The sequence below is a fragment of the Rhinolophus ferrumequinum genome, chromosome 5, assembly GCF_004115265.2.
Source record: "Rhinolophus ferrumequinum isolate MPI-CBG mRhiFer1 chromosome 5, mRhiFer1_v1.p, whole genome shotgun sequence".
Classification (NCBI taxonomy): Eukaryota; Metazoa; Chordata; class Mammalia; order Chiroptera; family Rhinolophidae; genus Rhinolophus; species Rhinolophus ferrumequinum.
This window is the reverse complement of record NC_046288.1, coordinates 42,571,383-42,598,653: the sequence shown is the minus strand read 5'-3', so window position 1 is coordinate 42,598,653 and position 27,271 is coordinate 42,571,383. Positions and strand designations below refer to the sequence as shown.

Here is a 27,271-nt window from a genome sequence, read left to right as displayed (position 1 = left end):
AACCATTCAGTGGCATTTAGTACATTCACAATGTTATGCGATCATCACTTCTATCTAATTCACTTTTTTTAAACAAAAATATTTTAGAAGTTAACATCACTAAAGTGGATCAGTGTTGTGTAGAATATGTAAAGTAACCTACATATGGAAGTAATATAAAATTTTACAAATGAAATCAAATTTCTTAATAAAATTAGATTTTTGTTAAAGAAAAAGTGTAAGGATTGGGTGAAATGGGTACTCTCATATATTGATCATAATATATAAGCTGGTATAATTCACTAGAAAACTGAATTTAGCAAAAATATCAACAGATTCAAAATGATACACTCTAATTCAATTTCACCCTTGGGACCTTATCAGTAAAAAGCAATTTTAAAGGCAAACAAAGCTTATTAAATAAAAGATATTCGGTAAAGTCTTATTAAAAATGAAGGGGAAGGGAAGAGAAAGAAAAAAAGGAAATAAAAAAGAACATAGAAACAAGCCAAACACCTGAAAGTGATAGAAAATACACAGCCACCTGGCAGGCTGTGCAGCCATTAAGGGTGTCCATGGGCTTTGTATTGTCTGGGCCGAAGTTTAAAAATGCACACATACAATTTTACACATACAGAGTTATGTTTTTAACTATGCCAACATTGTTTTTAAAAAATTACACCGTCTGTCTAAAAGAAAAACAACAAACTCTTCAAAGTGATTTTTCTTTGTGGGGCGAGGGAGGGAAAAGTGCTCGCTCAGACTGCCTGGCTTTAAATTCTGGCTTTAGTTTTGAATCCTGGACGTCTAGCTATGTAATTGAACAAGTGACTTGTTTCTCTATGCCTCAGTTTTCTTCATCTGTAAAGTGGGAAGGGATTCTCAGTACATGGGAAGTACTTAGACTAGTGCCTCATACATGTAAGCACTCAAGAAATGTTGCTGGCAGTTTTATTATCTGCTATTGCTAATAATAGTCCAGTGCAAATACAATGAATATCTAAAAGATTACACCTCTCACAAATTATCTCAAGAGATCAACTGAAGTCTGTAAGCTGTCCAACTTCAGTAGATCTTGAGAAGCTGGAAGTGTTCGTCGGGTATGAGCTTTATACTTAGGTTTAGTTATCCTTTGTAGCATTTACCTTATATTTGGCATTTCTCACTGTGTGGTCTCTTTACTATTCTCCCCGACCCTCATCCTCCCACCTCTTTTTTAATATGGGGGACATGGGGAAAAGATGTCGATTACATTTAATTTGATTACATTTAATTAAGGTAAATTTGGGGGACTCTAGAATAACATGTGGGTTTTTCACAGTGGTAATAACACCATGTCATGGAGTGTGAGAAATACTTAACCATGAGTGGTCCTGTATTACAGCATCATGCAGATACGACTACCGGATGGGGCAAGACTGGGCGATGAGGCCGCCACTAGCACTCACCCACGCTGTTCTTTTACCTGGATGCTTACAACTCATTCAACTCTGCAGCTCTTGTCCGGGGACAGAGAGCATTTTTAAGACCAAATGGGACGTACTAAGTGATGGATACAGAATTGGTAACCTTCTGGATTTTACTCCCGGGCAGCAGTGACAGCAAATATCTTAACTAGGAAGGACACAGCTCCAATGCCAGCCAATATCTGTGCCCACAACTGCCCAAGTTAAAAATCCAGCAGGTATTATTTTTACAGTTCTTTCATTTACTTTTCTTGGACAGATCTAAGAAACACCCAAAAAAGACCTCTAGTGATGAGATTATGAATAGCATATAACAGACAAAAGGAAAGAACAGCTGCAGTGATTCATCTTTTACAATTGTACACAACCTTTCTTACCAGGATCTCAATATGCTTTGATGACAAGATTCTGCTTTTTGCACCATAAAATAAAAAGAAAAAAATATATCACTCATATCTTTTGCCGGTTGTCTCTAACCACGATAGTGACACTAAATAATGTGGTAGTAACCACATTAGGTTCTTGGAAGCCTGCCAACAGGTAACTGTGTGACCGCGCTGGGGTCTGCCTCCTGTCACCACATACAGAGGCAGGTGCCTAAAGCAGCGTGAGTGACATCACTGTGTGCTCAATCAGTGCTCGTGACCCAGATAAGCGAAAACCTAACTTCACCTAACACAGAAGTTGTTCCATCCTTGAATCTCAAACACAATGAACTGGCAATAAAAATAGGAATCTGCTCTCCTCACCCTGTGCCTGACAATATTTAAAATCACAGCACTCTTTACTCTACAGAGACTTGAAAACTTCTAAAGCTGTTAGAAATCCAGAGTAACAGAGTAACGGGGTTTTGGAGTACAAGTAAAAGAATAACGTGGGTTCCCTTCTTCTACCCTCTTGAATTTAATATGGATGGTCTTTCTTTTAGAGAAGCTGTGTGTCATCAGAACATTTTTATAGAAAATGTTTTGCAGGAGCAGCCCTGATGTCAATTAGGGGCAAATAACTACAAAGTAAGAGCAAAGGAACCCACATGCCTTTTAAACAAAACCATGCTCTCCTCATGGATTCAGAGCACCACTTGGTGTTCAGTAATGTCCACAAGGGCATATGTGTCAGCAACAGATATAAATGGTGGAGAAGGAAAAAAAGAAGGTAAAGAAAGTGTGCCACAGACCCACTTCTATCATGCCACTCCTGTGCTTACAAACCAACCATGGCTTTTTATTACCTACTGAACAGAGTCTAAACTTCTCTACTTTTCAAAGATTCTACAAACTAACACCCCACGAAGCTAGTGTGTGTTGGACATTCCAATGAAGCTTTCCCAAGCAATGTCCCCTCCACACTCACACTCCACTCACTCACTCCTCACTGTTTTCTGCAGAAATAACAACCCAGATTCAGCCAGCACTTTACAGAGAACCTTTCACTAGTACTGTCCTCCTCTCCGCTTTCTAGCATCCAAATCTTAGTAAGCTTCCCAACCCAGCTCTCCCCCTTATTTCTCCTCCCAGAAGCATCTGTCCAAGTTGATTTCTATGAACTCCTTCAGATTCCACTACTCAACTGTGTCTTCATATTTCATTTATGAATGCACATGAGAGCAGCTTATCACCTTAAACAAACTGTGTTATAGTTTGTCTCTTAACTATTGAGTCAATTTAATTATTGATTCAAAGAAATATCTATTGAATAAGGAAACACAGTGAGAGTGAAAGGGAGAGAGAAACAGAGAGACAGAAAGAGAAAAACTCAGACCCAGAAAGAGAGAGCAAAAAAGGCAGAGACAAAAATTTTCTAAGAGAAATAATTTCATAAAGATGTGGAAAAGAGTTAGAAGTCTCCACAACTGCCTCAACTGCAGACTATGTCACATATTGCCTCTGCTTGTACTAAATCACTCTTTTCCCCACCCAGGGGATCAAATACAAAACATTATGATGACTCATCATAGTGTGAAGACATCCTGAAGTCTGCTTGACTAGCCTCAGTCTGCTTGACTAGCCCACTGTTCGCTTCTAACAAGACACATTATCTTGTCTGAAGCCTGATACAAAAATCCAGATGTCCTTTAAAAGGCTAAAGCCTCTACATGTATCTACATACGTACATACACACATAAAGCAATCATCAAAACTAGGAGGGAAAAGAAATCATCTGTACTGACAAATCCATTTTATGATCTGTCATAAATCTCCCAATTCTACAATCATTACCAGACTGTATGAAACAATACACCTGATCTTGTTTTTAAAAAATAAATCATATGCTGTTAACAGAAGTACCATAAAGGACAGTGCTTTTAGCTCTGAGAGATTCTTACCAAGTAAGAGTTTTGATTGAAACACCTACTTGAGACAAACGTAGCCTCTCTATTAGGTTCCCAGAGTCAAGATAATTTCACCATCTGAAGCCATTTTTGTTGGGTACTTGGCAACTTCTGCACTTGGCAACGCTTTCACTTAAAGTATTATAGCTCATACTTTCCCCAAAGCTGAGGCTTCCTGGATAGTCTGGAAGGTTTACATGACAAAAAAAGTTACCCGTTACATCAGACCATTACCGGTTTCCAACTGTCTTTAAAAATGTAAAATGGTGGAAGAAGAGCTCTGTCAGTTTTTCTCATTCCTGTTTTCAAAAGGGAAGATTTATGGGAGGAAGTCGAGGCAGATCACTCGGACAATGGGAATTTCATAGGATCTCTGCCTGCATCCTTGCAACTATTTACAGTACGAAGTCAACTAAAGACCAGAGGAAATTGGTCTTTAATTTCCCAACATGCTTATAAACAGCATGAAGTTTCCGTACATCTGCCTTTTCCCAGAGCTTAAATGAAGCCCGGCTTTCCTCTGTGAAGGTTTCCGTCACTCACAGCCCTCCCAAGCAGAGACTGCCATTCTCTCATCTTTCCCAATGTTCTACCGCTCCTTTAAGCCAACAGTTTCGACACTAGCCCACGTGCTAGAATCCTTATCTCAAGAGTTTTTACTTCCTATTCCAATCTATATAGCTCCTCTAAGAATATACATTTGTCCCTGTCCTTATTTTTTATTTATCTCGCCACTGCTTTCTTCAGGCTTCTTGTTCTAAGTGACCTCCAATTCGCTGGTGACTGAGGTTGGCATAAGCAACTTAATAAAATATCCACGTAAGACTTCTCTCTTGAGACGTCAATTGTCACTTCTAAACATAATCATCTGGGTACCACACAGACATGTCAAAGTCAGCGTATCCAAAATGGAACCCTTTTTCCCCGCCACACTGCTCGACAGATTCTGTGTCCTGTGAAGTCAGTCATGCAAATCACAAACCTGTGTTGTCATCATTACATGCCTCTAGTGCCGTCCGCATGTAATCAGACACAAGCTCCTGGTGATTACATAATCAACATGTAGCCAACTCTGTGCTCCTGCTACCTTCATTCTCGCCCTCACCACCCTCTACCTGAGCTACCCCAACAGCCCCCACCGTGGCCTACTTCCATGTGGCCACCAGTTCTCCTTCTAAAGCTAATCAACCACGTCCCAGTCCAAATCCCATTTAAGGCCTTGATGACCTCCACCCTGATGCTGCTGCACCTGCCCTCCAGCCACACACCAGACCTGTCCCGTGAGTGAGTACTCATCGTTCTGTCATGTGTCAAGGCTGAGTCCTGACTCACATTATTCCCCATGCCGAAATGTTTCCCCCAGTTACATTCTTCGATGTGAAAGTGTTGTAGTCTCTCCCCCTGGATCCATGGTACTTGGCCTATTACTCTCCTGTCACACATATTATAATCTACTGCAGTCCTTCACTTACATGGACTCTTCCCAACTAATCTTGAGCTTCTCAAGGATCAAAGTTACTTATATCCTATACCCAGCAACATGACTGGTAGTGTTTTTGTAAACTGAATTAACATGTAGACTGCCAGCAATCTCATTCATAATTTACAAAAGTAAACAAAACTGAATTTTTTCTTCCTCTAAAGAGACAACACAGACATGATAAAGAGTTCTGAAAAATCAGATGTACTGGAAAGTATTTCCACAAGGCAGAAAGAATAATTTAAAACCTATATTACAAATTCTTCAGCAGTGAAACAACAATAGTAGTAAGCATCTTTTTAACACTCATTTATTCAAGACATACTTTTGAGCATTGTTGTACCAGGCACTCTGCTGGACACTGGAAACCCTGAGCTAGATGCTGGGAGTTCATTTATTCTAAAATGTTTTCCTATAAATGATCTCACTTTAGTCTCACAACCATCCCATGAGGTAGACAGGGCAGTTATTATAACCCCCATTTCACAGAGGAGAAACAGTTTACGTGATTTGCTCAGGGTCAAAGCCAGTAAGACAGAGAACTACAATTAAAACAGTTATCTCCTGAATTCAGGTCCAATGCCTCCTCTACTATGAAAAATTCATTAAAATCTGCAAGTTCATGCTCTCCCTTAATCCCTCTGCAGAAGGGATTAGAATTGAACTCCAGTCGTGGTCCTAAAAGCACAGAGAAATAAGGCAGCACCAGGTGCAGCAGGTGGAGGTCAGGACTCACCTGTTGTCCTTGCACACGGTCACCTTGTCTCCCCCAGGTATCAGCTTCCTCTGTTCAACCACTCCATAGCTTTCTCGACAAATCTATATTTAAGGGGGAAAAGCAATGTTTCAATTGTACCGCTTTTCTTTCTAGAACCTAAATGACTGAGAGAAGCTTTAGAAGCAAATGTTGCTTAATGACCACTTATTACTACAGCAAATTCTTGGGAGAAGAGAGAGAATCTGAGTCAGAAAACATGGGCACCTCAAAAGAGCTCTCTGAAGACTCGGAGTGGCCAGTAAATGCAATCAGAGAGAAAATCATATGAACTCTAGAATGTAACTGGAATAAAGATTTCTTTTTAATCAGGCACTTTTATTAGCTTCTTTTTGGATCCCTTTAAATGCTGTTTTTTTGTTTGTTTTTTCTTTTTTATTGGGAAATAGCGTGTTTTTCCAGGACCCACCAGCTCCAAGTCAAGTCATTGTTTTCAATCTAGTTGTGGCGGGTGCAGCCACAGTGGCCCATGTGGGAATCGAACCAGTGACCTTGGTGTTATGAACACTGCGCTCTAACCAACAGAGCCAACCAGCTGCCCCCACTTCAATAATTTTCTTAAGTGCATAGAATAATCGTTCATTCATATATTCAGCACATTTACTGAAGTTAAGTCTCTATGACTAAAATAATTTGGTTCAGAGAAGTCCCTGAATTTGTTCCTAGGTTTGGAGAGAAATTAATGTGCATTCTGACTTACAGGCACAATAAAAGAGACGGCCACAATCATGAATAAACTAGAAATCCTTACCGTGAAGTTGAGGCAGAAAGTCTCCTCAATATCTTCTCCAGGGTAATCTAAAAGTTCTTGAAGGCTCCTAATCATAGAATGATGGAGAAAGGAAAAGAGGCAAATCAGACATGGGAATGGTGTTGCCATGTCAGGCACATGTCCGGATTGGGTGCAAGGAAAAACTATAGAAGATTCTAGACTGAACATAAATCCAGACTGACAGAAAATCATGCCATCTATATCTTGAAAAGAAATATTGCAGTAGACCTGTAAGACATTCATTAATTGTTCTTTTTTCCTACTGACAAATATTACTGGATTTATGAAGAAATTCAGATGGATTTGTATCTGATGCCCTTCTGTTCTTTTAACCCTATTATTGTTGGAAGTAGATATATGAGGAGATGGTACTACAGTGGTCCTACAGATTGGCTCCATCTACCTGCATTCGCAGAATAATCCTCCCATCATTTTAAAAAAAGCCACAAAATCACCTCATACAGTTAGGCATCTTAATGGCTCACTTGTTAGTGCAAAGAGCTGTGTTTGGTAAAGACACACTATTATTTATCAGACACTGAAACATGCACTCTTAAAAAAAGAATATGTTTATTCCAACAACACTCATATCCCAGCTCTCAAGAGTATATATTCTTGTAACTAGACCTCATTCACATTCACATTTCTTCTTTAATGAGCTCCGAATCTGGCAGTTCCATCAAGAGTGCCCAGGGAGAAAATACTTATTGCAGAATTTAAATTCACTACCAGTTAACCAACCAAAATCATTACTTGAAATATATCATTCTCAGCCAGGTTTGGTAAATAACGCACAGTTCTGTTACTCTCTAGCTTTCCCTTTCAGTTACCAAAAAAATTAACCCTGTCTGGGTCTCTTCTGCCACTTTTTTATATTTCTTCTAAATTTTCTCTTCCTCTCTCTGTGACCCCACGCCTCTCTTCCTTTATGGTTTCTCAGTATTGGTGGCAGTGTGACGGTCTCACTTCTACTCTATCTATCTCCATCTTAAAATTGGTACTCTTTCTCTATTAAAAGGGATGTTCCTTCCTGATAAAGCCAAAAGGACTATACTGTTTACAGAAAGCCACGGATATGGTGTCTTTTTATATACTTGATCTTATGCTACCTAAAATCAATACAGAGAAACTTAGAATAAAGGAGTTTTAAGAGCCAGAAAGAGAACAAAAACATGGCTCCACTATTTTGAAAAACTGTCCAGCAGTTCCTCACAAGGCTAAACATATAGCTACGCATTACCTAACAATTCCACTCCTAAGTATATACCCAAGAAGAATGAAAGCTTATGTCTACACAAAAGCTTGCACAAGAATGTCCACAGCAGCATTATCCACAATGGCCACAAAACAGCAACAAGCCAAATGTCTATCAGCTGATGAACAGATAAACAAAATGTAGTATATCTATACAACGGAATATTGTTTGGCAATAAAAAGAAATACTAAGATGAGTTACAACATGGACAAAGCTTGAAAACATGCTGTGTGAAAGGAGCCAGACACAAAGAACCGCATATTGTATGATTCCATTTATATGAAATGTCCATAACAGACAAGTCTATGGCGACAGAAAGTAGATTAATGGTTGCCAAGGGCTTGTGGGATAAGGAGACTAGGGATGATGACTAAGGAGTACCGGGTTGTTTTTATAGGTGATAAAAATGTTCTGAAATTGTGGTAATGGCTGTACAACTCTGTGACTATATGTCACTGACTTGTATACTTGAAGTGAGTGAATTGTATGGTATATGAATTATATCTCAAACTGTTTTTTTAAAAGGCTCTGAGAGATAATAGAAAATATGTGTGTGTGTGTGTGTGTATATAGTTATGCACACATACACACACACACACACACACACACACACACACAGGTCTCTGCCCCTGGTTCCTGGCACGGAGCTCCTACCACCCTTGTATATTCCTAAGTGTTAAAAGCAGTAGGAGCATCCTGGATGGGGGCTGGTCCCCAGAAAGACCAAACCATGATTAGAAGTTCTGAATTCAGCCCCATCCCCCATTTTCCAAAGAGGAAAGAAGGGCTAGCAATGGAGGTAATACTGGATCACACCTATGTGAGGAAACCTCCACAAGATCTCAATCGTAGGGAGTTCAGGAAGCTTCTGGGTCGGTGAACACATCCACATACCGAGAGGGTGATGCACCCCCAACTCCACGGGGACAGGAGCTCCTGCACTCAGAACCTCATCTGACTTTTCATCTGTATCCTTTATCATATCCTTTAATAAACTGGCAAATGGCAGTGTTTCCCTGAGTTCCATGAGCTGCTCTAGCAAATTAATTAAATCTGAAGAGGGGGTCACGGGACCCTATCATTTACCTCCAATGGGACCAAAGTTGTGGATGAGCAAGGCACCTACTACTTGCGATTGGCATCTGAAGAGACGTGGAAGCTTGTGGGACTGAGCTCTTAACTTGTGGGATCTGACGCTATTTCCGGGTAGACAGTGTCAGAATTGAGTTAAATTGTAGGACACCCAGATGGCATCAGGGAGAACTGCTTGGTGGTGTGAAGGAAAAACCCCCATGTACCATGTTTCCCCGAAAATAAGCCCTAACCGGAAAATAAACCCTTGCATGATTTTTCAGGAGGACATCCCCTGATGCATCTTTTGGAGCAAAACTTAATATAAGACCCCGTCTTATTTTCAGGGAAACAAGGTATGTGGTGACTAAAAGTATTGTGAGTGTGACAGAAGTGTGAGAGTAAAGGAGACACACAGGAAAGAGGAAAAAGGAGGGGAAGAACTGTACTTGTTTTTAATACAAGCTCCTGTTTCAATACTTTCTCCCCCTGCATTTATGGACCATGACAAATCACAAACTCCTTATTTTTTGTTCAGAATAAAGAAAACCGAGATTATTCTGTATTTCTGGGCAGCTACGACTTCCCTTTTCTTCTTGTTCCTTCTGCCCGTGGAAAGACATACTCTAAGCAGGCAGCTGTGGAGCTACGCCTTAAGACAAAGCATATATGAACAACAGAGTCTAACCGTGTGGTTCAGAAATACTCAACCATATACAGGTGGTATTTTCAAGCTTTAATCCCTGTGCCAGAGGCAGCCAGAATGGCTCTCCACACCAGGCTTGCAGCTTTGTACCTTCCTTCAATGGGTGACAGCTCCTTTAAGTCTTCCAAGCCAGGCTTTGCGTTCAGCAGTTTCTTGTAGAGCGCCAGCGGGAAGTGCAAATCAACCACGGTAGAGTTGTAGATGGCAAGGCCACAGGTTATGCCAATCAAGTGAAACCAGTTGTGCTCTACAAAACACTTTTCAGAACATATGGAAACGTGTTAAAAAGGAATGCATTGTTTGCGGCCCTCAAAACAATCTGCCATTTACCTTAAAATATTTTAAGCATAAAAAACAAAGATCTTATGAATATTTAGTTACCTTCTGAAGTAGGAACATGCCCCTGACAAAAATCTGATTGTCCCCAAAAGATTGTCCCCAAAGTTAAGCATTTATAGCTCATCTAGTGATACAGAGAACAGCTTATATACAGTCATGCGCCATTTAATGACGGGGATACATTCTAAGAAATGCATCACTGGGCAATTTCCTCGGCATGCAAACAACACAGGGTGCACTTACACAAACCTAGATGGTAGACCCTACCACACACCCAGGCTGTATGATACAGCTTTCTGCTCTTAGGCGACAAGCCTGTACAGCATGCCACTGTACAAAACAGCATGAGATTCAATGGAGCACAAAAGAAAAAGATGCAATCAAGAGATGTGGTGAACAGGAGATGTATGAGGCTGCTGCCAGGGTAACACAGCATATACTGTTTTACAGAAAAACATTTTACAGTAGAAAGAGTACACTATAAAATAACAATAAAAAGCACAGTACATTAAATACATAAATCAGTAAGTAATATGGTCATTTATTATCATTATCAAGTACGTATTATGTACTGTACATAATTGTAAGGGCTATACTTTTATACGACTGGCAGTGCAGTGGGTGTTTTCACACTGGCATCCCCACAAACACATGACTAATGCTTTGGGCTACAATGTTATGACACCTACAATGTCACAAAGCTATAGGAATTTTTCAGCTCCATTATAATCTTATGGGGCCAGCGTCATACATGCGGTCCACTGTTGGCAGAAACGTCCTTACACAGCATTTCGAGCAATGATGTCCAACAGTACTTTCTGCAATGATAGAAACATTCTCTATTCTGTGCTTTCCCATATGGTAGCCACTTGAAATGTTGCTAATATGACTGAGAAAATGAATCTTTAGTATTACAGTGTTTCCCCGAAAATAAGCCCTAACCAGACAATCAGCTCTAATGCGTCTTTTGGAGCAAAAATTAACATAAGACCCAGTATTATATTATATTATATTGTATTATACTTGGTATTATATTAATTATATTATATTATACATATTATATATGTTATATATTATATTAATTATATATTATATTATATATTATATTATATTGTATTATATATATTATATATTATATTATATAAGACCCGGTCTTATATTATAGTAAAATAAGACTGGGTCTTATATTAATTTTTGCTCCAAAAGACGCATTAGAGCTGATTGTCCGGCTAGGTCTTATTTTTGGGGAAACACTTTACTTCATTTTAATTAAATAAAATTTAAATTTCAATGGCCACATGTGGCTAATTTAGGACAGTGCTGATCTAGAGACAAAATTGTGGTACAAAAAGAATAAATTATGGTGTGGTTGAAATTAGACTCCCTCTTAAAAGTTACCTCTCCTACTGAATTTTCAAAAAGTGTGTGTGTGTGTGTGTTTACTTGTATTAGTATTCATATCTATACTACCATTGTTATCAAAATAAGACATCTGACTACCACTGTCCACATGTCATAAAACAAATTTCTTTATCATATTGTGTTCTTTCCACCCTTCAAAGATAACAAAACTTGGATCTTACCTACTAGATATGGAAATGAGGCTGATGGGTGACAAAATATACTATGAAATGTTGGCAACAGATGAAAAATAAAGATTGGATACATTATTTAGATCTTTTAAATTATTTTCTTTGTTATGTTTCCCTCTTCAAAGACAGAAGTCTGGGAACTGGCCTCACAACAAAACAGGAAGTTTAATTCTATCCATTTGTTTAGCTGAGACATCACTAACTTGACATCACTAACTTACCGTATCTGAAAACCACAAGAGATTTGAATCCGGATAGTAGGTAAACATTCCATAGATGGGATTCAAAAGTTCTTTTAACAATAAAAGAAAGAACTCCTTTGTGACACCACCAGCATCTACTGCTTCTTCACCATCAAAAATTACCTTAAGATAATAAAAGTAGAATTAATACTTCAAAGAAATCTTTGGCATTTTAATCGTTTTTTAGCAAATTCTTTCCAAAGTCAGGACAAAGGAAGGAAGATACAACAGAGAATATAGTGATGCAATGGAAACTGCGAGATACATCTGTTCATTATTAACAAGGCACTTACAGACTTACACAAAATTTTTACTCAGTACTCCAAGGGATACAAAGAAAGTTAGAAGTCCACAGAAAGTATACCTACCATCTATTTAGGGCGGTAAGGTGAACATAAAAGAATCCATTAGCCAATACATTTAATTTTCTAAGAGTCAAAACATTGAAAGGTCAATGTTCCGGCACATAGAGGAAAGCAATGATTAACCTGGGTAAAGGAAGCAGTTCTTGAAGAAACTGATGCATGTGGAAGGGAAGAGGGCATTCTAGGAAGGTCCAGACCTGGGCTCTATGAGGGACGATAAGCAGCTGCATCTGGGCCATGCTGGCCCCATAATGGTCACCACCTCAGTAACAACTACAGCAAACCAACAAAGGAGTTTATTGCAAGTTTACTACATGCCAGCACTTAAACTCTGCCAGTCTAATCCTCAGAACAGCCTTCCACATAGGGATTACTATTATCGGCCCCATTGTACCGGTAAGGGCTCAGACACAGAGCCAAAAACAGCATTTGAGAAAGCTTACCCTCGTGGCTGAGTTCAAGATTGCTTAGAGCACGATGAGAACAAATGTGGGGACACTAGGACGCTGAAGATGTGGATGTCGGCAGAAGACGTAACTCGACATGCTACAAAGCAAGAACTATCTCATCTGAATTACTGATCGAAATGGGGCAAAGAGAGGCCCCTCTCTTTGCAGTATTAAAAATCTAACCCAGAAGTTCCAGGGAGAACTCCTAGACAGATTGGTGGGACAGATGCTACTTACTGCACATTTTGGAAAGGGAAACAATATCATGGAAACCATCACTTTCTTGCCAATTATGTTTTGGAAACGAGTTTACAACAGGATTGGAAACAGAGATATGAAAGTCTTCTGAAGGAAAAGATAAGTGACTTAAAACAACTTCAAATAATTCACTAAATATTTATTAACACCTACTGTGTACCAGGTTTGTGCTAAACTCCAGGAATATAATAGGAGTGACACAAACTTGCATAGTCTCTGAGGAAAGACAATTTCTTAATTTAAAAGTGCCAGTCAGAATAGGACCATAGCTTCCCAGATGATTTCACTACCTTTCTGTTCTCCTTTTTCACCTTCTTTCTCTTAAATCTTTGATATCCAAAGACTTCCTAGATGCTGGCTTAATAGTTTTACTAATTGAAGCTTTAGTTTTGCTGTTGTTTGCTTGTTTTGGGTAGAGCTGAAACACATACAATGAGGACAGCAGACAAAGAAAGCCCTATAACTCCTCAAGTAATACACTGGCATTTTTATCGGCTGTTTGATGATTTGACAGAAGGTGATTAAATTCTTATAAAATGAAAGAAATAATGAATGGCTGCACTCCACAATTTTAATAGTACCGTCTCTGCTGCTTCATCAACACTGTTTTAAAAAGAACAACCTAGGAAGGTATTTAGAGGAATACATGGAAAAGCTCACTTTGAGAGGTTTTTTCAAATCAATATCAGAATGAATGCTCAGCTCTCTTAGGGCATCTCCAACAAGGTTGTTCCGGCGAACGTGAAGGACCAAGAAGGGGCTTCTGGCCAGCAGAGGCTCCAAGGTGAGGAGCATGAAGACATTCTGCAGATTGGCTCCATTGACAGCCACCTGGAATGAATGGCACATCAAGAACAATTCATCAGAGCGCACCTGTGAGTGAGGACAGCAGCCAGCTCTGCTACCCTGGGGTGAGTAGGCACAAGCTGACTGCATCTCCACTTACTCTGTTTCCCTCTTAACTTTTCCAGTTAGATTTTTCCAAGTTACTCATGTTTACAAAATACACAAATCTTTCTATCTGGCCCAAAGAAATTAACTGAAACCATATGATCCATTTATGAACCATATGATCCGTAGCCATTACCAGGAAAATGATTTAGGCCAGCTGATTAAGACTGAAATAATATTGTAATAGAAGAAACATGATGGAGAGTGGGTAACAACCGTGACTTTCAAAATGGCAGAAAAAAGAAACCTAATAACCACTTGTTAAATGGTTTCTATTCTTTGAAAAATGTCCATTTTCTCTGGAAAACCATTAAATTGTCAGTATCATGGATATATCATTGTGCAAGTAGATATATATGTATAGATATACAGAGAGCTAGAGACAGACAGACAAAAAGACAGAGAGATGGAGAGAGAGATGAATGAAGTTATATATCCACCAATAGTAGAAATTAGTATTATAGATTTAGATTGCTAATTCATAAACATCTTTGTAGGCTTGTTAAAACCAATTATATTTTATAACAAAAATGTATATTTAACATAAATTTCTATAACGTAAGTTTTCATTCAGTAAACAATTACCAAGCTCCACTTAATTATCTATCTCTATCAGGGGTCAGCAGGCAACTGGACCAAACCCAGACTGCTGCCGGTTTTTATGCAGCTCTTGAGCTCACCATGATGTCCACATTTTTAAATGGTTGGAGAAAAAAAAAAAAAAAAACCCAAAGAAGAATATTTCACCATATGTGAAAATTACACCAAATTCCAATTTCAGTGTACATAAAGTTTTATTGGAATGCCACCCTGCTCATTTATTCACAAATTGCCTATCACTGCTTTTTGTGCTACAACAGAGTTAAATAGTTGAGATGGACTGTATGGCCCACAAACACTAAAATACTGATGTATGTGGCCCTTTATGAAAATGCTTGTCAACCTCTGATCTATGTAATTGTGCATTCACATGTGTGTTATATTCAACATAAAATTGCTGCAAAAGTTTGTAACAGTTCTAAAAGTTAGAAAGGAATTCATCCAAATATACTTTTGCCTATTACTGAAAATTACAACTGAATGTACAGGTTAAGAGAAACACGTAAGAAGACGAAAGGATTTTTAGAATATGATACCTGCATCTGTAGTTCAGCATCTGTCTGTAACATTTTGGTCTTGGCTTGGGCATCAAAGATGAAAGGGTAGGAACAAAGTGTTACAGCATCCTAAATAAAACATTATTGGCAATATTGTAGTATTCCACAGAGAATACTGCTGGAAAAATATATAAGTAAAATTAAAAAGGATCGTTTACCTGTATTATAGATGGTCTAGCCTTCTGTGAAAAGAAAAATAAAAAGTCTCTTATTTGGATTGCAAAACCTGAACTTTTTACCCGCTACAAATATGAAATACAAACAACAAAATATATAACCCATCTCACTATTTGGCCATGGAACTAACCCCATTTGAATGACTGACTGGATTTTTCATGGAATAGACCAGATGTTTTGATGGACATAGGCTGAGAAAAAAACTAAAAACAATCTCTAAAAATTTTTAAAGGCCCCTACAGGCCATCTTTCTAATTCCACAATTCACAGCATTAAAACAATTCTCTTTCATAGATCAAATCTAATTCTAAAACAAGAACTTTAAAACCTTGACTTCTGAGGTTACTTTTGTTGAGTAAAGTAAATAATGCAAATTTCATTTACTTGTCAGCATGTTACATCTCCTTCTTAGAGAGAGAGAGATTTACTCTTAAGAGAAACGTAGTATTTAGACAGCTGTCCCTGACTCAGCACTTAGACCAATGCTTTGCCTACAGAAGACATACCATCAGTATGTGAATAAAATCTGAATAAACTTTTGAGGAAGGGAATAAGAGTAAGCAAACAACGACAAACATATCTAAGAGGTATGGTAGCTTCATTTATAAGGGGAAAAACAAAGAAATCTCTTCTGAAAGTTTTTGTTAGGATATGTAACAAACATTCATTAACTTAACAGAAACAAAAATGTCAACAATACAGATCATGTTGACCTGTAGTAACATTTCTCAAACAGAAAACCATGGATTTATTCTCAGAGATCTGAGTGCTATGTAAATTTTTTTTAATTTTATGTATTTTTTTATAAATGATATCCAAAATAAAATCAATAACAACACATTCTGAATGACCTCCTCAGTAATGGTGTGTTACCATATAATTTGCATGTATTTTAATGATTGCATTGGTGCCACGTTATGATTAATTGTCTAAGAGTAGTAAGAAGAAAAGCAGTCTTCCTTTGTAAGTGATGCATTTGCACCTAAGGAAAGGGCCAGAGCAACCTGGCTCCCTGCATGAATGAAGATTTAATAGCAGCTGAAAGGAAGACAGACAGCTGAGTCATCCCAGGGTGGAGAGTACAGGCCAGGGAGCTCAAGCACCAAGGCCTGACAGCAGGCAATCTAGATCCACAATGCAAGTGGGGTCTGATTTCACTAAGACCATATTACCCATCACATTACATCAGTGAGACTAATCTGCATTTTACTGATTTTAGAATTTTGTTTGTATTTAATTTATAAATTTGGTTCGGTTTATAATTGTTTAAATGCTATATGAATAAGAAGTGTATGCCTACCTCCTTTTGTGTTTGTGTATATTTCAATGAAATCATTTAAAAGCAATTGTAATTAAAATCCACCCTGTTTATCCTTTACAAACAGGTTCCTTTAAGGGATCTTGGAACATTTCCCTGGACTGACAAACCCTAACCAAAGAGACAATTCCAGTCCAGTGAGACAAGGTATGAAATCATACATACATAATCCAGGCTAATCTGACTCACTCTCATGCCTATATATCTAATTACTTTTAATTTAGAAGCCAAAATCACTAAAATAAAAAACACGCACACCATAAAACGCACTCTACAAAGTTATCTTCCAGTCTAAGTACCTACAAGAGGTAGGAGTATCCTGGGGAAGGGAAGTGGATTTTAAACTGATGCCCATGTTCAGAATTTTCAAATCTTCCCCTCAGAAGAGATTATTCTAAGCATTATTTACTTATTCTCAAGGGAAAAGGAAGATCTTTAATGTGTGTTGGTCTATAAAACAAGATGAAATTTTGAACCCTTCGAATGTAAAAGTGACTAGGGGAGAAGTTTTCACAGTGACTGTAAAAACAGTTGTTGGCATTACAGCCCCCCCGATGTACCTACCATTGTTAAATACTGGGATGTCTCTTGGTGCAATATAGTTATTCCAGACATCAATCAACATCTTTGTATTTCTTGGCTCTCTCAGGTCCCACTCCAGTCCTCTAAGTCTCTACAACTCTCTCCCTGCATCCCCCACAAGTCCTCTCAGCCCCACTTTAATACCCACCTTCTCCAGCCACTATTCCATTCCCTCCCGTCCCCACTTCACCTGACCCCTCCCCATCCCCTCCTGAAAGGGCCCAGTTTTGGAAATAGGCTGATCTGTCTTCTGGAGAAGGAGAGGAGTTCAACTGAGGTCAAGGTCACCAAGCAGTTAGATGAGTGAGTTGGCTGGAAACAAATCCAAAACTGCCTAGGAACCAGAGCCAAGGCCACCGAGTTGGTGTCCAGAAGACCCTCCCCCAAGGAGGACCACAGAGCCAGCTCCAAGGAAGGTGAAGAAGGGAAGCCTACTCGGTCAAAAGAACTAGCAGATCTACATGAAGGCTATTTACACATATATAAACTTTTTATAAGTCTGTGAGGTTTTGTATTTGAAATGTAATAATTTAATGTTACCGATTTGTACTTTGTGAATGCTGAATGTTTTAGAACTGGTATTAGTACCGGCACTTCCACATTACATGAAATAAATACTGAAATAGCTGTGTTATGATTTAGCTTCACAAGTGCTCTCCCTAACCTAGAAGGATGCACCTGAGCTGCTAAGACACGTGATCCCCTCCTGAGATGCTGCTTGTCCGGGGGCTGTCCATCCTCCCTAGGAGAGTCTCTCAAACCTAAAACCAGCCAAGTATTGGTGGATCACTGGTGTTCCTTTTGAAATGGGTTACATTGTGACCTTAATTCATTTTTCCAAGTAAATGAAATAGAAGCAATGAATAAGTACATGGAACAGAACTGTAGAATTGAGAATATCTTTTTTTTTTTTAATTCCAACTCATCATTTCCTAAATGTGGCTGTGACTGGGAGCAGAAAGCATTGCACAAACACGTGTCATGCCAAGAAGGAAACACAGGAGCTTCTGCTGTAGAGCCTGCCTGCACCACATGTTCCTACACCCACCGTGGGCAAATCTGGCTCCCACCATCACTGAATGCTGAGGCAAAAACAGCTGCCTCACCTCACCCGTGCACAATACTGGTACCTGGAGCCAAAACACTGGCCCATGTGATACATATGGCAAAAGGTCAAGTTTGACTCTCGTTTTTATTTCTCAAGCATTTACTTGGTATCACTGACTTTCTCACTTGTGCTGCCCTCTATGGCAGCCCACAGGGCACTCATTCTGTGTGTTATTTCGTTTTCAAGTGGATGATGGCAGTTTATTAACTGAAATAAACAAGCCACTACCACCTCTTCCTTAAAACGAGTAAAAATCAGCCACTGTAGAACGTTCTTTTTGTGCTCCATAGCCCTTTGCACACGTGTTCGTTCCTTTGTAATTCCTTTTTCACTGCTGTCTCTGCACTGAACACCCCACAGCGGTGCCCACCATATCCTGTACACCTCCATCCCCAGTGACGAGCAGGCATGAAAAATACATCAGATGCCCAAGAACAGCTTAACAAAAAGAGTTATTGAGGGCTTATTATATGTCAAGTAAAGTACTCTTGCCAAGTAAGGCCTTTCCCTGCTTTCTCCCATTTAATTCTCACAATACTGTTATAATTCTCATTTACAAATGAGGATGCTAAGCCTATAGAAATTAATTACCTCGGGTCACAAAGGTAGTAGGCCAGAGTTGAGACTTGAACCCAGTTCTTTCTGACTAAAGCATGTGTTCTGAACTATATGCTATACTGCCTTAGCTACTACCAAGCTAAAAAATTTAATACAAAAAAATCCATTTAGTGTGTTTTATGTATATATATATATATGAATATTATTCAGCCATGAAAAAAGGAAACCCTGCCATGTGAAACAACATGGTGAACCTGAAGGGCATTAGCTAAGTAAAATAAGCCAGAGAAAGACAAAAACAAATAGATTTGTCTTTAAGTGAAATCCACATATTTGATTTCACTTATATGTGGAATGTAAAAAAATAAAAATAAAAATAAATTTTAAAACCCAACCTCATAGAAACAGAAGAATGCTGGTTTCCAGGGGCTGGGGTGAGGGGGTGGGGGTGGAGAAGAGGGGAGATGTACATCAAAGGGTACAAACTTTCAGTTATAAGTTCTGAGGAGCTAATGTACAGCACAGTGACTACAGTTAATACAACTGTATTGCATATTTTAAAGTTGCTAAGAGAGTAAATCTTCAAAGTTCTCACCACAGGACAAAAATACTTGTAACTATATATGATGATGGATGGTAACTAGACTCATTATGATGACCATTTTGTAGTGTATACACATACTGAATCATTTTGTCGTACACCTGAAATTAATATACTGTCAAATGTCAATTATATCTCAAAAGATGGGTTAAAAAACATAAATTTATACATAGAATGGCTTTAGCAATTTAGGTTGAAATTCAAGGTATCAAGAAATTCAAACTTCAGTTTCTAATAGTATAATACTCTAAGCAAAAAAAGTCCATAGAAATCACAAAAGTTCACAGAGTAATTTCACCTAATTTTCTATCTTTCTATAATAACTACCTTAATTACTGAAGAGGAAATGAGTATCTGGGATTCAAGACCTATATTTGCTTATCAAATGTTAGGAGAAAGGAACTATAAAAAAGTTGTAAAAGTTGCTCACTTAACAACATATATTGAGAGACCATAGTCATGATAATCTAGATTTTTAACACCAGCTACTTCTTTTTCAGTGTCAAAAAGAATTAGATTTTATTAGAATTATCTTCTTCCACATTAAGTTAGAGAAAGGGTAAATGAGAAGTCAGAAGAATTGGCTTTTATGGCTAATTAAATTGGTGGAAAAATTGTTTAACTTCTCTGAGTCTCCGATTTCCTCACCTGAAAATACAGCTGTTGGCCTAAATAATTCAGGCTTATTTTAGCTCTTAACATTTTATTATTCAATGAATACTTATTTGATACAGATTGATAGAACAGAAACGTTCATCTGCTTACAATTTCTAAGTTAGCGGGTGAAAGCAGAGTTCGTTGCTAGCCTCCATGCAAACCTATTTAGAAGACACGAGTCCATCTGTACTGAAAAGTATTTTGTTTTTTCAAGGTCAATTTTGTGTCTCAAGGTCAATTTTTGTGTTTTTCAAGGTCAATTTTCTCAATTTTGTGTCTAGCACTGATCATCTATTATTTGACAAAGAAAATAATCTTGCTGTGTTAAATAAACCTATTTAAATGCCTTGCTTTTGGAGACCACTATTGACCTACAAAAACCCTACAGGGAAAATACTGCCTAAATGTTGATGATAAAACTGTTAAACAGGCAAGAACTCTCTCAATATATCTGCTGTGCATTGTTTCACTAATTATTATAACCAAATTATCATTCTGTTTTCTGCCATAACTCAAATTTACATATACTCCACAGATGGGGGATCCTAAAAAGCTCTGCGCTTATCCTAAGCCAGTTCAATCAAACTGGGCAGCTCTTCCCAAATGAAGGATGGTAGGCAGGAATCCACACATAGTTCCTTGGATGGCATGTCAACATCCAGTGAGAACTAGGTCAGGGATATGTGACATTTGCACACTCAGAATCCTAAATGAGAGGTGGCCTAGAAGGTTCAGGCAGCTAACATAAGACGACTGAAGTAGGATAGTTATTAGAAAATGATAGCAAATATCCTTTCCTCAATGTCAAAATCAAGCTGCAGTGGGGATTGCGGCATACCTAAGCCTCATCTAAAGAACCACTTTTGAACTCCAGCCAATTGGTGCCATCTGGGAAGACAGGTCTTGTCGCCAGATCTTCCAAGTTTCAAGAAAAGACAAAAATTAATTTTATGAGTCTTTACTTTTTTTTAATTGTGGTAAAAGACACATAACATAAAGCTTACCATCTTTATCACTAAGTATATAGTTCAGTAGCATTATCTATAAGCACATTATTGTGCAACAGATCCCTACAACTTTTTCATCTTGCAAAATTGGAACTCTATACCCATTAAACAACTCCCGATTTCCTCTCCCCCAGACACTGGCAACCATCAATTCTACTTTCTGTTTCTATGAATGTGACTACTTTAAATACCTTGATTTTTTTTTTAAATGTTAACAACTAATTAAAATGTATACTATTCTGCGTGACTACCCACTTATGACTCCTCATGCCCATTTGTGATAAGTCAAAGCACTTCAAAGTTTCAAGAAGGCATAAGCCAGTGGGTAAAACCGAGGTGTGACACTAACAGCAGTCAAAGAGAAATTATAGGGCTCAGAGTGTTTTTTTTATCTTTATTTGTACTCTGAGAAAAGACTAAAGAAGTAAGATATGCTTTACGTGAATTCTTACCATGCCTGCTTGATGCAAGAACCACATGAGGTAGTCTTCCTGAATGTCCACAAGACTGGAAATCTCAGGAATGTAAAATGTATCATATTCCACATGCTTCACTTTAAGATTTACCTGATGAAGAGCAAAATAAGGACAAGTGAAAACTCAGACAATTGGAAAATGTCTTCCCATAGAACACTCAGCCCTGACCCTCCCATCTATTCACCCCTCTCCCCACTGGCTCCGCTCTATGCTCACCTTATATAATTTCTCCAAGAGCTTAAGAGCTGCTGTAATGTAATTGTTAAACAGCACAGGAATTAAGAATGTCTTTCTTCCTCTCAATAGATAAACAACTGCACCTTTATAGAGGTTTACCAGCTTCATGAAATATTTCGGGCATACCTGAGACCACCAGTTATCTTTAGAAAGAAAGAAAAGACATACTTCAACATATAATCTTGATCAGGTATTTATGTCTTCTGCCTACTAGCTAAAAACAGCTCCAGCTAGAACATGAACATTTGTCTAAAATACAGTTTCCCAAAATTGACTTTAAAAAGAACACATTAAAGCATTTCTGGAGAGAGCAGCAGCTGTACACGAATCCATGGAGCTTTTTTCGTAAAGCTGATCTGATTTTTTTCCTCAGAGACTCATTCAGAAGACTAATCTACAAGTTCAATTCCAAGGGTACATTGATGCTAAGATGCTAAGATGCTAAGACACATATTTTGTGCAGGAGCATTCATATATCCTAGTCCTTTCAGCCCTCTTCTCAGCCACCACACCTAAATCCTGTATCGGGGATGCAAATGACCACACACCCCAAGAGGCCTGATTAGTTGAAAAACTACCATTTCTGCTTCTCACCAAACAATGCTTTCTCATAACCCGACAAGAAAACTATACCACTGATTTTGTCAGAAATAAACTCAGCCATACTGAATATTGAAAAGACAAAATAATATGATGTCTGAGATTTTTTTTAAAAAATCTCCCAGCAAAAATAAAAAGGTGGGTGTAGGGGGAATAAACAAAAAGGGCAAAATATTGATAATCGTGAATGTGTGTGATGTGTACCCATAGTGTTCTCTCTACATTAAAGTGCTCTCTTAAGTTTAAATTTCTGTAATTGGAAGTTAAAAATAAATTAAGTGTGATCTCTTTGTGCCATCCTACCTGGAAAAATTAAAATAAAAAACCCAAAACTTGAAAGTCAGGTACTATACTCCTTCACAGATTGCCAGCTCTCTACCTCACAGTCTATTAAAACACCTGAGAAAATATGTCCCAAAAAGCTTTTGATCTTAAAAGAATAATTAAGGGCTAACATATTACTAGTGCTTTCATTATTATTTCTGTTTCTTTGTCTTCTGCAAAGGTGGAAGCAACATAAGCCAGTATTCCATCCTTAGGAACACAAGTCTCTTTACTCATGGGGAGACCACACTCAAGTAACATCCTAGTCCATATGCAATGCAGAAGTTACTGAGCTGCAGTGAACACCTGAAAAAAATTTACCAGGAAAAAAAAAAGGAATAAGCCAGGTGACAGACTTTCTGCACTTGATTAATAAAAACATCTCAGGCGCTACTCCCATGAGAGACACTCTCCAATTCACTGAGGAACGGAAGGTTCTTATCTCAGCAAAGTGTCCGTAGCCTGCAAAAATCAGTGTGGACTCAACTGTCCTAAAAAAGAAAAACAAAACAAACATTTGGTAAGGCTCCACCTGGTCATTTCCTTCCTCTCTTTTTTTAGAGACCTGTGTATCACCAAAACTGTTCATTTCACTCCCACCCCCTTCATAAGGTATAGGAGGAAAAGTCAGTTGATGGGCATTAATTTTTAAGGCACTATTTACTAGCAAGTGTAGGAGAAGAAAAAAATAGTTTAAAGTTGGATAATCTAACTTTGTGAATATTTAAAAGTCAAGATTAGTCTGGAGTGAATGATTTCAAGTAACTGAAATTATGGTTCGATTTGTTCACACTGCAAATATGGCCAGTTAGAAATTAACAGCAAAGAAAGAAAGGTTTAAATGTTAAGGATATTAAATGGCAACAAATAGATTCTTGGATCTCAATCTGCCAAGAGCCAGTGGTCACACCAATAAAATAAAAAGCACAAAACCACTGGTATGAAGTTGAGCAAATTCACCTAATACTTTGCTAGGGTTTGTATCCAGCCGCAGAATGGCCATAGCCAGGGGAATAGTCAGCGTTATGTAATACTTGGAATCCTGGAGCAGGGGAAACTCAGGTAGTATTAAATAGATTCTCATAGCTTCAACATCTGGTGGTGAACTTGACAACTGAGGAATCAGGCAACTTTCAAAGCTGTTTAAGATCTGCATAAGAGAAAAGAGTATTGAGCAATTCAAACATACATGAGATCTAGTTACCTTATCTCTAATTGATACGCTATTTGATAGACTCTCAACTCTCATTCATTCAGTATGCACTGAGGACCTCCTATGAGCCAGGCACTGGTCTAGGTGCTCAGGATATATCAGAGAAAAGAAAAGCCAAAGATCCCTGCCTGTGCAGGCCTTACACTCTGGAGGGGCATTTCCGAAGAAAGGTTTAGGACAAAAAGCAAGCTAAAGGTAGGTCAAATTCCCAAAGTGAACATTTTACTGAGTTAAGGTTTATCAAGACTTGCCTTTCCATTTTTTTTTCTCTTGAAAGTTGAATTATTGCAATGGGAAAAATGCTTTTTTCAACATGCACTTTGTCAATGTAAAGAACATACCTGTTCTAGAATCACGGAATGCTGAGAGTTCATTAACTTCTCAAATAACACTCTGGTTGAGTTCAGGTCAATCCCAGGGACTCTGGGGCTTGTTTTAAAATGTTCATCAATTCTAAACAAAAACAAAAGAATTCGTAATGAAAGAAAAACAAACACTCTGACAGGAATTATGAACAGGTAAACAAAACAGCTTGTCCATACTGATCAGATTTAAATTTCACCTAGGAGATAATATGCACAAAAAAACTACTCTTTGGGGAAAATCTGTCAGAATAAGCCTCACTGGAATCCCTTTTTCAACATATTCTTAAAATTTTCAAGTCTTTTTTCCTTCGAGTCAAAGTACAAGGATCATCATTACAATTTGAGGCCGTCTTGAAGCTTCTAAGCAGTATTATTTCCTTGATTTACTCTTGTGTTTTTGCCTTTATGTGTAATTGTGTTACACTGAACTAGATGTGGATACTATGCTCAGATGTGAAAAGCATCCCCAGTGCAAACAGGACCACTCATCAACAAATGGGAGGTAGAACCTCCCTGTTTAAAGCTTTTCTTAACAAAGTATTTTTTTAAAATCAGATCTACATCAAATGCGAAGTTAGTGGCTTTCTCAGTTAACACAAGGGATACAATTAAATTCACCCAAGGATTAATTTAACTGCTAGTGTTTTTAACTTCCTAGCAACTAATCATTTTTCCAACCTTAAATAAAGTCTTAGGCCTTTTAGAGACTTAGAAAATGTCTGTTTTAAATTTCCACTCTTAAATATACCACATCTATTCATTAGAAAAGAACTATCTATTTGCAAAATAGGCTTCTGCTTGTGAGTAACAGACATATTCAGATAGTCTTAATGCCCTCTGACAGCAATGTTAAAATTTAGAAAAACAGAGTAGAGTTTCTAACATTTCTTTTAAAAATCATAATGCTTGGGCTTTGTTATTTTTTCTTCTAAAATAATTGTTCTTCTAAAAATAAATCTGCCCAAAATATAAAAATTGATTCTGGGGCGGCCGGTTGGCTCAGTTGGTTATGAGCGCAGTGCTCATAACACCAACGTCGCCAGTATGATTCCCACATGGGCTAATGAGCTGCGCCCTCCACAACTAAATTGAAAACAACGACGTGACTTGGAGCTGATGGGTCCTGGAAAAACACCCTGTTCCCCAATATTCCCCAATAAAATTTTTTTTTAAGTGATTCTGGTGTCCCATATGTAACCTTCCATATGCTTAGATGTAATTTTGCTATGCTGTTAACAAAAAAAAAACCCAAAATACAAAAAGGAAAAAAGAAAAATGAAAAACAAAAGATTTCCTCTGCATGTATTTATGCTGGTCTTCATTTTAATTGGTTTCCTATGATGCTGGAAGAGGAAGACTCCTCAAATAGCACCGTTGTCAGTTCAAAAAAAAGAAGAGAAAAAAAAGCTTCACTCACAACTCTATAGCATCCATGATGCTAAGGAGGGATAATCTAACACTCCTGGCCAAGAGCCATTCCCAGCCTTCATAAAAGCTGTCCTTCTAGAACAAGGTTTCTCAGCCTTGGCCCTACTGCCTTTAGAGGCAGGATAATTAATTCTTTGTTGGGTGGGTGGAATTATGAGACGCTTAGCAGCATCCCCGGCCTCTGCCCACTCAATCCCAGTAGTGTACCCTCCCTCACTGTAACAACCAATAATGTCACTAGACATTGCCAAATGCCCCCTGAAAGCAAAACCAGCCAGGTTGGGAAAGATTGTTCTAAAAGACCAGCATCAGCACAGCCCAGCATACTTTCCCCTGGCGGAAAAGGCTAAGTATTGAGTCCGAAATGAACTGGATGATCTCATTCCAGCTGCCCTAATGATATGAGTAAATGACTTAGCAATCTAAGTGTAACTGAAACAAGTTTCTGAAGTGACCTCTTTCAACCCAGTTAGACATAATGGAGGATGGAGGAGTGGGATTCACACACAGAACTGAAGTGTAAGTCTTGGGATTTCATTAGCCTGGTCACTGGCAGAAAAGGACTGAGAGATGGTGAGGACTTAGGACCACCTAAGAGCAAACCCCACGACAAGGCCCTTCTGCGGTATGAGGTTCCTGAGGGGGATATTTGCAGAAGGGGTAAAGCCAAGTCAGAAAACACTCTATTTACTACCTGGGGAGTTCAACCCAAATGTAATTTCTTGGTGAGTTGGGCTGGACCTGAGGCCAAGAAGTCCTGAAGTCTCCTTGGACCTTCCCCCTAAGCTCACTCTTTTTGAGAAAAGAAAAACCTATGGGAAAACAAACCAAAGAAACCAAGGAGATTATTTAAAGAATGAAAAACTCAATAATAAATACTGTACACATGGTGGAGGTAATAACATTTTAGAATACCTTGAAAAACCTTACTCTGGATTACACCAACTCTTTCTGAGATACAGTCTCTTTTTGGTAATTTGCTTCCCTGCCAACCAGGCATGAATCAGCATCGCCCTTCCTGATGTCCTCTCATTCATCATTATTAGGCATTCCAATTCTGCACAAATCAGCTTATCCACTGAATTAAGGCCAACCACCATCAAAGAGTACAGAAGTCTTTCACGCCCTTTGCTGAGTAAGTATCTGCATCACATGTGTGTGTTTTTTAAGACTAAGTCACTTACTTTTTTTCAAGAAAACTTCCATTCCAACAGGCTGCAGAAGATAATATTTGAACAACACCACTGTTCAGAGAAAAAAAGGGAGAGAAGCCTTTAACAATTACAAATAAATGATTACTTAAGCATCAGCAAAAGATTAGCCATCTATTCTAGGGATTCATTAATAACAGCTCTCTTACCCAGGGGAAGCCTTGGAAAATATACATTTGCTTTAAAAAATACACATTGTGTCACATCTCAAAAAGAGCAA

At 38.3% G+C, this 27,271-nt stretch overlaps 2 protein-coding genes across 2 annotated transcripts in view; one reads left to right on the top strand and one right to left on the bottom strand.

The window, feature by feature from the left end:
• The window catches only part of FAM13A (family with sequence similarity 13 member A), a 311,779-nt gene extending 310,155 nt beyond the window's left edge, over positions 1 to 1,624 (top strand). The window contains exon 28 of the transcript XR_004422991.1: positions 1,364 to 1,624. The gene's annotated coding sequence lies outside the window, so the exon portion shown is untranslated. The remainder of the gene's footprint in view (positions 1 to 1,363) is intronic.
• Positions 1 to 27,271, bottom strand: part of HERC3 (HECT and RLD domain containing E3 ubiquitin protein ligase 3) — a 100,442-nt gene that overhangs the window by 16,110 nt on the left and 57,061 nt on the right. The window contains exons 12-23 of the mRNA XM_033105657.1: positions 27,025 to 27,084; positions 24,389 to 24,500; positions 23,795 to 23,984; positions 21,890 to 22,053; positions 21,650 to 21,763; positions 15,348 to 15,371; positions 15,169 to 15,258; positions 13,742 to 13,912; positions 11,989 to 12,132; positions 9,927 to 10,093; positions 6,784 to 6,850; positions 5,994 to 6,076 (exon numbers count right to left, since the gene is read on the bottom strand). Of these exons, the coding sequence (XP_032961548.1) occupies positions 5,994 to 6,076; positions 6,784 to 6,850; positions 9,927 to 10,093; positions 11,989 to 12,132; positions 13,742 to 13,912; positions 15,169 to 15,258; positions 15,348 to 15,371; positions 21,650 to 21,763; positions 21,890 to 22,053; positions 23,795 to 23,984; positions 24,389 to 24,500; positions 27,025 to 27,084 (1,386 nt within the window). The remainder of the gene's footprint in view (positions 1 to 5,993; positions 6,077 to 6,783; positions 6,851 to 9,926; positions 10,094 to 11,988; positions 12,133 to 13,741; positions 13,913 to 15,168; positions 15,259 to 15,347; positions 15,372 to 21,649; positions 21,764 to 21,889; positions 22,054 to 23,794; positions 23,985 to 24,388; positions 24,501 to 27,024; positions 27,085 to 27,271) is intronic.